Here is an 11,418-nt window from a genome sequence, read left to right on the forward strand (position 1 = left end):
GAGATTACAATGTTGGTTTGCTAATATAGATAGGGCATTGTGTTTTGCTTCATAACACAAATGTGATTTCCTCTCTTCTTCTCACACGCTTAGTCAATGTTCACCAGAAAAGGGAATAAGGGTTAACAATTTGTTCCGACAATGGCATCACCTTTGTGGCCAGCATTGTCATAACATTCGACGACACCATCGTTTACAACAAAAATAACAACCAAAACCGATTAATCAAACTCAATGCCATAAAACAACGATGTCATCAATCCATTTGTTTACAACATCAAATGAACCAAAAACAATCAAAGCAAAAAAAATCCAAAAACATCACCATCTCCCACATACACACAATAGTATAGCTCCCCAATTGTCCTTCTTGTAGGAATCACAACAAGTTCATCAATGAAGGAGAACGAAAAACTAGAAAAGCTCAAAATTTCAAATCTAGGGTTAGTATTGTCAGATATGGGGTGCTTAAGGGTGGTTCCTATTAGCGGTTAAAGTTTTTGACAAACAATGTTGTCGTCGTGGCATAGACATAGGTGCCGATGATTTCCAGGCACAAATCCATGTCTTAGATCTCTACCACGACACCCACATCCTTTATGAACTCGTACTTATGCTCCTTCTCTTGCTCTAAGAAGCTTTGGCGCGCACTCCTCCACCACTTTGCTGCATCATAACCCATTTCATGGAACATTCTCATCCAAGGCTATGCCGCCAGTGATTCCCCCCTCAAAGCCTTCTGGGTGTTTCGAAAAATTCAAGAATGCAATGTCATGCCCAACAAACTCACCTTCACTTTCCTCGCCAAGTCTTGTGTCATGGCTTTTGCACTTTTGGAAGGAAACAGGTGCATGCGAACAGTGGTTTGAACTATTATTTAAATTTTTATCCTAAATAATATTTGCTAATTATTTTAAAAAAAATTGTTCCTACGTGGAATCCCAACTCAGACATAGAGTACATGTGACATGACTTTGAGAAATGTGTTGAAATGTGTTTTTTTATACCCAAAGCAAGTTTCAAACATTTGAACCTAGATGCATGGCTTCTTTACATTGATTATATGCACAATCGATTTAAAAAATGTCACATTTTACATCCATTATATACATACTTGATGTAAAAAATATCACATATACATCGGTTATATGTATAACAGATGTAAAAAGTCATCATTATAGGTTCAGATTTAATCAAACCTATGTCCGAACTAAAAAATTATACATTTTAATTTTGTGAGAACAAAAACCATACTGATAATTTTATATAGACGGATTCCAAATATTTTCATACATACGAGAAAGAAAAATAATTTTTAATCTTTTAACTTCATGGTTTAAAATACTTCATATTCAATGTACCAAAAAAATAACTTTATTTTAAAGTTCACTTTAGTTCTGATTAAACATTGTGGGCAGCCGAAGGAATTTGTAGCCTAAATAGCTCCTTCTTGACTGTTAGGAGATTGTGTTTTTCAAGGTGGATTTTCGATTTCCCTGCACCCAATTTCCTAATTTCCCACCCAATTTACCATAAATACATAAAGAAATAAAATAAATAAAGAAAATAAAACAACTTGAATGGATATCATTTCCGGACCAAATAGTCCCTAGAGAGACATCGTGTAATAACTTGGGTTAATGTTCTTACACTTCGACTCTTCTGTTTTTACAATCTAAATTAAAACGAGAAAACGAAATCAGATGGACAAATTGAATGAATCAAGGAATCTATTACATCAATTCACCTAAGTAATTTACACTTTATCCTCGGGATCATTTCCCCCGAACATATATACTATCTATTTTACTGAAGAAGATCTTGTTTTGACTGAATGTCAAACATGACTTGATGCGTTTCTTGTGCTCTACCCAGAATAGGGAAGTGGAGAACTGGCTCCATCCTGCAAAAGGGTAATGCAAATTAAGGTAACATTTAGGTAAACAGATTAATCAATCCGTTGTGAACTTATCACATGAGCTTATAGGAAATAAGCAATAAAGAACTTGTAGGAAATACATATATTACTCATGCATATCTAAAACTTATTTAGGCTTATCATATGACATATGCACTTTGTAAGTGTTTGAGAAAGCTTATGAAAATAGTGTTTAAGATATGTTTTTAAGCTGCTTTCAGTTTATTTCAATAAGCTCTTCGAGATAGTATTGGATAAAACAACTTATAGCTTGTAGGAAAACAGTTTAACTTTATTTCTTTCCACTTCAATTATAAAAACAGCTTATACAGAAGTGTTTATATGATAATCACATGCTCAATAAGCAGTTAGTTAAGTTGTTTACCAAAACGAAAGTTTCATAAAATCTCTTGTAAATATCCTTTAATAATTCCTACATGAACTGAAAGAACCTTACCGGCTGAAGAGAAACTTGGCTCTGATTGTATGGGCTACCATAGCTACTAAACATCGAATGATGATGATCATTGTTCTCAGCAAGTTCTCTTAGCCTGTTTAGTTCAGGCAGCACTTCCTTGCCAAGATCAGGTCTATCTCTCCTCCTCAGTTCAGCACACCTGATACCAATCTTTGCCAAGCTCAAGGCATCCTCCACTGGCCAGTCAGACACTTTTGGATCCAACATATCAGCAAATGTGCCCTTCTCAATGGCTCTCCCAACATGATGAGCCAAACCCATTGGAGGGCTTGCTGTCAAAATTTGCAAGAAAATGATCCCAAGAGAGTATATGTCAGATTTCACTCCGAGCATTCCTGTCTGCTGGTACTCAGGGTCTATGTAACAGAATGTTCCGGCTGCGGATGTCATCCTATACTGTGTCACAGCATCAGCCACAGAGGGTGGAACCAGCCTGGCCAAACCTACATCACTGATCTTGGCAACATAGTTTCTGTCCAGCAAGATGTTGGCTGGTTTGAGGTCTCTATGCACAAGAGGCTCGGGTTTGGTCTGGTGGAGGAACAACAAGCCTGTGCCAATTTCAGCTGCAATTCTGAACCTGAGCTGCCATGGAATTGGGAGAGTGTTTCCTCGGCAGAAGAGGCGGTCATCTAAGCTTCCGTTTGACATGTGCTCATACACAAGACAGCCGTACTCAGGGCAGGCTCCTAGGAGGAGAACCATGTTTGGATGCCTAATGCAACTCAATACCTCAACCTGTAATGTTCAGACCAAAGTATGGTTTTAAATTGTGGTAATATTTCTGTTGAATACTAAAAGTGCAGAAAAATGTAGACAAATGTGGCATGATTAGGATTTTAGAGACCTTTCAAACCACAATATTGCTACTGTAATCACAGTCACCGATCGCAATTTTAAGGATAAGATTCTTAATATGAGGAAGTCTTTAACCTTCACTCGTAAAGGTGAGTAGCTTAATTTCAGGATACACTTCCATAATTTAAATCAATTGTTTCTGCACCCTCACTTTTACATTTTAGAAGCATTAGAAGCCTTTTCACTTTAACAAAACTTCTTAACAATTTAAAACCCTGCAAGCAAGTCAACTAAGCAAACAAACCTAAGTGTTATTAACCAGGTCTCACATCACCAAAATAGACCAGCCCAAGAGATGTTACATATATGGATGTCTGAAACCTTTGTATATATCTTTGCCATGTATCTTATCCATTTCTGCTTGAATTGTACACTCCTAAATTAGTTGAACCAAATTTTTTCATTTATTGTGTTGAATTTGAAGTCTTGCATACATGGGCAGGGAGTTTTGTTTGTCTTCTTAATTACCTCTCTTTGAAACTGTGACCTTCCTTGTGCTGCGTCAGGACGTAGAACCTTCACTGCCACAGGTGTATGGTCCAGATGGCACTTATAAACTGGACCATAACCCCCTTCTCCAATCTTCTGTGACTCGGTAAAAAAATTTGTTGCAGCTTCAATCTCCTCAATTGTGTACTTTCTATACCTCACATAATTGTTTGATAAAGCATCCACTGCTTTTCTTTTTTCTTCTGATTCCATAAATGCTTTCTTTTCTGCATTGATTCTCTTCTGTGATTCCAACTCTGCAATCCTCTGCTGAACCTCAGCATTCTCCATGGCTGCTTTTGATCTTGCCTTCTCCTTTTCTGCAACTGCCAATGCAGCTTCTTCGGCGAGCCTTGCCTCCTCCAATCTCCTCTCTTCCTCTAATTTCCAGCGCTGGAGTTCCACAGCCTGTGATGCATTGCATAACATGTCAGAGTCAAATCATCTTGTGCTTTTAAGATGCAGAAGCAGAAGCTATTATTTCATACCTTTTGCTGAGCTTTGAATGCTTCTTTGCAGGCATTGCTGTACTTTTCCATTATTTGATTGAGCTCCAACTTCAGTCTTCTCATTTCAGCCTCCACGTCATCCTAAACTTGCAAGAAATGATTTATTCACAAGGTAGTAGCAATCAAGAATTAAAATACGAACATGCAAGTAACTAAAATATTTGACTATTTGATGTTTCTAGGCTACATTCTAACCCTTTAGTTTAATACTTGCTCAACATATCCCCTTAAATTTCTCTATTTGTCATTAACCCTTTCAGTTAAAGTAAAAGTTGTTAAATTCTATCAACTTTGCTTAATCTAGTTACAGTTTTAAGCAATATTGACAACAGTTTTAACCACTATTATGACATTTTTCTCAATATGTTACTATATTTGGTGGTATTATGAAAGTATAAAACATTTTGGTTAATTACATAAAGTTTGCTATGTTAAACTATAGTAAAATGTTTATGGGACAATATATACTTTATCAACCATTATATTGACTGTATGAAACATTTTGCTCAATTTAGCTATATAATTTAACGTTACATGGTTGCCTAATTTACCCTTATTTCTACTGATTCTTTACATGGGCTGAAACATCTTCCATAAAGCAATCAAAATTAGCAAGATAGCCCTAGCACCTTATTGATATCTTTATCATCATGAATAACATCTTGAAAATCTACCTTTCAAGATTTGACTCCTCTAAAGTAAGTTCTCAGTCATTGATAAAAAATCAAGATATTTCAATACATCCATGATTTGTTCCCGTCAATGACTGTGAATTATTACTTTACCCTTTAAAGTGAGTTGCTCGCTTTAGAAGAGCAAAATCCATAATTTTATTTTATCTTCTAAAGTGCAACCTCAAAGTTTAGAGGAGCTAAATCTATATAAGTTATAAAATTATTTGGCCTCTAATAAGAGTGAGAGTAAGAGAAGTACTAACTGCTAAGACATGCCCAAGTATATTAGGAAATAAAAATGCACATTCCCTTAATGTCTTATGCTTACCATGCCCTGTGATGCAGAAAATGATAATCCCTCACTCTCTTGGGAAAAGGATGAGAAATCAGAGCTGATATCCATAGACCTCCTTCCAAAATGCATAGACTCAAAGCTATAATTATTTCCATCAGTGTCAGAGCTAAATGATAGCCGGGGGTTGGACATTCCTGTCTCTGAGTTGTTGTTGTTGTTGTTGTTATACAATGATAGGAATGATCGATCTGTGCTTGACCTTCTAGAGCTTACAAAGCTTATGTCACTATCTGGCACTGAAATTTCCCCATATGACTTGTCAGTCATACCTCTCCTAGTGAATGGTGACCTGCTTCCGATACCATTTTGCTTTTAGATGATGGAGAATTTATTACTTGAAAATTATGCAAGATGCAAGATGAAAGTTGCTATAGCATGAATGAAAAAGGGAAATACAGAAAACAATCTAACCCCTTAGATTTTTATTTATTCGTAAACAATTACATGAATTATCTAATCTTCTAATTTATTTGTTCCCAAATAATATTAGTTTATTCGATTGATCCTTCTGTTTAGTACACTATCAGGTATTTTTTAATTAATTTAATAATAGTCACACAGATATTATTACTTTTATTCTACTTACCGCAATTTTTTATCTATTCATTATCACAACTATATGATGGAAAATAATATCTACAGTGTTTGAAGGAAGAATGATATTCTTTTTTTTTTTTTTTAATTTTTGGAGATGATTATGCGATCGATAATTCCATTACAACAAAAATCTATTTTTGATAAATTACTATTTTAGAAAAAAAGTGATTCTGTAAACGAGTGTTCCAAATATATTATTAGTTATTGAATTGGTAAATAAGAATTTATTGAAAATTGTGAAAAAAAATATGTTGATAATCATTGTTTATAAAAGAATTATATTCTTAACTTATTATGTTTAGACAGAAGACCAAGTTAAAGGTTACTAGTGAATAGTCTTAGTCATCAACTCTACTAATACTTTGTATTAAAGTCATGATAACCCAAAAATTAGTTATGTTTAGATGCAAGGATTAATTGAGAAAATTAGTATCTTTTAGGTATCAAATCGAGAAATTTAGTAGTTCAAGATGTCATTTGGCGAGCGAAAGCTTAGAAGCTAGATTCTGTTTTCTCAAGTGAAGGAATAAATTAGCCATGCAGTGTATATAATGAATGTCATTACCTGAAGGAGTCTGTTGTTCCATCATTTGATTTACGGGGTGCATCCTGTGATCTATGGGGTGGTGCCTCAAAGGACCTCCTTTGAGGTCCTAAATTAAAGAAACCAAATTTCTCAGTAAGCAGCATTATTACAATTTACACTCATCATTTCTAGCTATGATACTCGATATGTCAAATCATGTTACCTATAATATAAAACCTATATACTTTGTGAAAATATAAGGTGAATTAGATGATCAACAAAGAAGAGAAGACAAAAAAAAGATTGTGGGTTCAATTTTTCCTATTAACAAAATTAATATTTGCCCCCATAAAAAATAAAAACCTATACTTTGTTCTATAGATGATACCAATTTTGAAAAGTTAAGATTAAATGTTACCTTTGGCACCATTAGCCAGAGGCACACGAGGGTCTGAATGGTCTGACCTAGCACTGGCATGACTAAACTGGTTTTGCAGAGGGGAAAAGGCAGGGGCAGCTCGCGAAGCAGATCGCATGGATTGAATCTTCCCTTTAGCAACAATATATACTGTGCAGAAATCTGGTGCCCCTTTTGATACTGATCCAGGAATATCTGCTATCTTGAATCTTCCGATAAAAAAAAAAATTCCTTAGTATATGACACGCAAATAGATACCCAATATAAAGAAAAATTCAAGCATATTTGTTAGTAATGTACACTTAAACACGAAGGTATATAACAATGAGTTCAATTGAAAAAAAAAAATTGAATTGAACTTAGATTCTTTGGTCAAAGTATTGAGTTTGAGATTTATGAATAAAAAAAATATAATTGAAAAGTAAAAATAATTACTCAGATTTTTTTAAAGAAGATTAATTATCAATAAATTTAATATTTACTACACCGATAACAGAAATAAAAAAAAAAAGACAAGATAAAGTCTTAAGTTATTGTGCATATAGTATATGACACAGGCTTGATTATGCAGGCTAATTTTGTTTTATTTTATACGATTCATTGCTGATGAGTTCAATTATAAGATGCACTTTACAATGTTTATTCTTCTAATGACTGCATATATATCTTATTATTGATACCTTAAAATTAGAGTTTGAAAGCAAATTTTGCAAAATTTTGTGGCACAACACGGCCATTTTGGCTTGGATAATTAGAGGCAGAAAGACATACCTAAGAAAACCTCCTTTATTTGAAGTGCCTATGACCAAATGCTCAATTGCATATTGAGAAGAATATTCAATTAAAGCTTTAGATACGTCCATATCTTCTAGTACAACATCCTTGCAGTGTATCTATGGACCAACAAAAATAAAAATAAAAATAAATTGATGAAAGGCTCAAATGATGTCTGAGCTCTGAACTCCAAAATGAAAATCATTATTATTATTCTTACTCTACTATTTCTTTTTTCCATTTTGAACACCAAATTCGGTTCACTTAAAAAAAGTCTTGTGATGTAATTTAGAAATATTTATGAACCAAAACATAATTGAGAGAACAGTTAAATTTTGTAGAGGAAAAATGGAGCAGGAGAAGGGACTAAAAATAAAACTTACATCTTTCCGTGCACAGAATACACGATATGGGCGGAAAATTTCTTTGGTTTGCTCATCAGGGTCATGACAAACAAGTGCACTCGGCTCCGCATGCGCAATACTATTTGCCCCTGCCCCTGCAATCAACGAAGTCACTAAAATATCTGGTAACTAGTAAATGCATGCCTGCTAATGTTCCTTTTTTCCCCATCCTTGAAACCTTTTTCCATTTTTCATTGTTTTTAATCTAAACATGAACAATTCATTAGCATTTTAGAATATGGGTTATCATATTAACTCAATCTTACAAAATTAGTTCCCTACTTATATACACTTATTTGGTCATATCTCCAGCCGATGAGGATCTTTAACATAACTCTCTCACACTAAGGGCCGAACATCTCAAGCCTGAAATTAACACATTGGACATTTGTAGGTTGTTGATAACTATCGGATAACATGTGACTTGATAGATCCAACAAATCTCTACTAAGATAAATTTTGATACCACCTTAAATTGTGAATTATAACAAATACATGAATAATCTAAGGATGCATTCATTCATATGCTATTATATTATATCACGAGTTTTATCATTCTTACTTTAACTTTTAAAACTCCATTTTTTATTATTTGTTTGTTTTTTATTTTTATTTTTCTTCATTACATAATTTATCTTAATCTCATCCTAAACTTCTTTTTCATCTCTTCATGACTCAATTTGAATAAATTAAACTTCTTTAAAAAACATGTATACGAGAAGAAAATAAGAAAATAAATCCTTCTCAACTTTTAAGAAACTCTCTTATCCAATTTATTTATATTTAGACGTGCATAAGTTAATTTGGCTTACACGAAAAGTACAATTCAATTCTTTTTTTAATATTTTTTATAAGTACTTCCCCTTATCTCATTCCTAATTGTACAAAGGGTAGTTAAAATAATTGTAAAATTAGAAAGTGTTATACATTATTATTGCTAGTTTCATATAATGGCACTGAAAAGAACATGCATGAATGAGAGTATAATAATGAATACATACTTGGGGTTGTAAGAGAAGCTGATGCAGAAAGAGAAGATGGCTTATGCTTGACATGAAGGAGAACTACATTTGAACCTTTGTTGAGGAGGTGATCAATGGCCCATTTTAGTGCATTTTGGCTCCCCTTGTCTGAATCTATTGCCACTGCCACTATTCCTTTCACCCCATCCTTCTTGTCCCAATGGTTCTTTTGAAGCCACATTACTCTCCTTCCTTTTCCTTTCCAAACACTATCTTCAACTTTTTTTTCTCTTCCAATGAAAACAAACCACACAAAATAAACCAAGAAATCAAAAACTCTTAGCAAAGGGACCTCTAAACTTCCTTCCTTTTTTTTTCTCTTCCTCTTTTATTATCTCTTTTTCTTTTCTTATGTTTGCTATTTTTCAAAAGGGTCCTATGATGAAGCAAAGGCCTTTCGTTTTTTTTTTTTTTTTTTTTTATTGAATCTCCTCTGTCCCTCCTTCAAAGCCGAGAGACAAAAGGACTTTGATGTGTTCTATTTGCGTACTTTGCTTCTTTGAATCTTTTGGTGTTTGAAACAATGTATTCAACAACAAAGAAGATTAAGGAAATACAAGTTCCTCTAACTAGAATTTGCAGCCATTTTTGGCTTACTTTTTAACCAGTTTGAGCTTTTCACGGACGTAACAACCACACAGATTATGCTCTCTCTTCTCCCTCCCATGAGAGAATACCAAACTTTGCGGTTTTCCTTTGACTTTATCCATTTTGACAAGGAATGACGCATCTGGACAAAATATACTTATTCCCTGTAAAACGGAATGGTGCATCCATTTACTTGTGCATGAATTTTTTACACACCTGAATTATAAATTGAAACTGAATACCAACCGCTACAATGCACCAGTTTATTTTGAAAATTTTTGTAATAATTATTTTTTGAAAATTTGAGTAATTTTTATCTTATTAAAAATAATTAAGATAGACACAACGAATATGAATAAAATTGAGAGTTTATAATTTTATATTTATATTCGCATTTTAATATGATTTGTTTTAATTATGTTTAATTTGTAGGATTAAATAATAAATTTACTTTTCTGAACACTTTAGACATTTTCTTCTTCAAAATTTCAAATTGGTGTTGAGACAAAGTCCTTCTTCGAAAAATTGAATGTTTTAATAATGATAAACCACTGTAAAACAAAACTCAAGAAGTGACTGAACTTATACTACTAATTGTTTTAAGAATTCTTATTAAGATATGATATATTCAAAAGTATAACATAGGTGTGGAGTATAAGCCGACAATGCTCAAATGGAGGAGGGTGGCTGAAAAAATGGAGCGTTGGAGTTTTGAGATGGAAGAGTACAGCTGAGAAGGTTACGAGACAGAAAAAAAATGAGATCGGATAATTATTTTTAGAAGTTGTTTTAATTTAAAATAAATTTTCAATGACTAATATGATATGGCTAAATAACAATGTTTTATTGGTTGTCATGATACACGCATACCCTATTTTTTATAAAATATGAAGAAAATATTGTAAAAAAATTGTAAAGTTACTTTAGTTAATTAGACGTAACATTTGACTTTTCTTTTATTTATGTATACCAATATCATAATCAGTCATATATTTTTAAAATAAGACAATTATTTTTATTTTTTTAAAGGTTAGATATAACCTTAAAAGTTAGGAGTAAATGTATGTACCTCTTTGTCGAATTGTTTTAATTGTTAGAATTAGTAGATATATAATAAGACAGTTAAAAATATGACGGCTCTACCGTGGATGATACAGAAGCAGACTCAACTACAACAACAGAGACAACAGCCGCAAAGACAAAAATGAAGGTGCAAATAGAAGAAAAGTCCAAAAGGAAGTTCACAAAACCTGCATACCTCAGTGACTACGTGTGAAGAAACGGACAAAGCTTGAGGGTCCTCGCTTGCCTTAGTGTTGTCTATCCTCAGGGGACAGCCTAACAAGCACTATAAATAAAGCTATGTAATAAACAAGCAGGCAATGAGAATTTTCGATACTTATCTTTTCCTTTCTTCATCCTCTTCATCATCTTCTTCCTCTTAATTCTGGAGGTGCTGGCCTTCTAAACCAGCAGACAGCCTGGGCCTATCAGTGGAAATGCTATAAATGGTTCACTCAAGAATCCCATGAAAAAGTAGCTACAGTAACATAGTTTTTTAATTAAATATGATTTCATTAATAGAAAAAGACCAGTATGTCCTTTTATTAAAAACTGTGAAATGACTATTGAATCCCAATAAGAAATAGGAAATGTCTAATAAACCCTTCTACTCTAATGAACATAGTGTGATTGCAGTGATTTCAAGCATTGTCGGTTTTGTCACATACCACTTTCAACCTTTATTTTGTGGTGGATTACGCTAACATTTTCTTCCGGTGAAATAATGATAATTATAATTCATGGTT

At 33.3% G+C, this 11,418-nt stretch overlaps 1 protein-coding gene across 1 annotated transcript; it reads right to left on the reverse strand.

The window, feature by feature from the left end:
• Nucleotides 1-1,590: 1,590 nt before the first annotated feature.
• LOC100779981 (U-box domain-containing protein 35) lies at nt 1,591-11,107 on the reverse strand. Its single transcript, XM_041008975.1, has 11 exons — nt 10,869-11,107; nt 9,002-9,774; nt 7,980-8,095; nt 7,594-7,715; nt 6,823-7,031; nt 6,444-6,531; nt 5,255-5,570; nt 4,232-4,333; nt 3,723-4,151; nt 2,376-3,134; nt 1,591-1,903 (listed from the first exon to the last, which is right to left on the reverse strand). Exons 2-11 carry the CDS (start codon nt 9,201-9,203, stop codon nt 1,868-1,870), a joined length of 2,379 nt encoding a protein of 792 aa, XP_040864909.1. The 5' UTR covers nt 9,204-9,774; nt 10,869-11,107; the 3' UTR covers nt 1,591-1,867.
• Between the last annotated feature and the right edge of the window lie 311 nt (nt 11,108-11,418).

Source organism: Glycine max, chromosome 14 (assembly GCF_000004515.6).
Source record: "Glycine max cultivar Williams 82 chromosome 14, Glycine_max_v4.0, whole genome shotgun sequence".
Classification (NCBI taxonomy): Eukaryota; Viridiplantae; Streptophyta; class Magnoliopsida; order Fabales; family Fabaceae; genus Glycine; species Glycine max.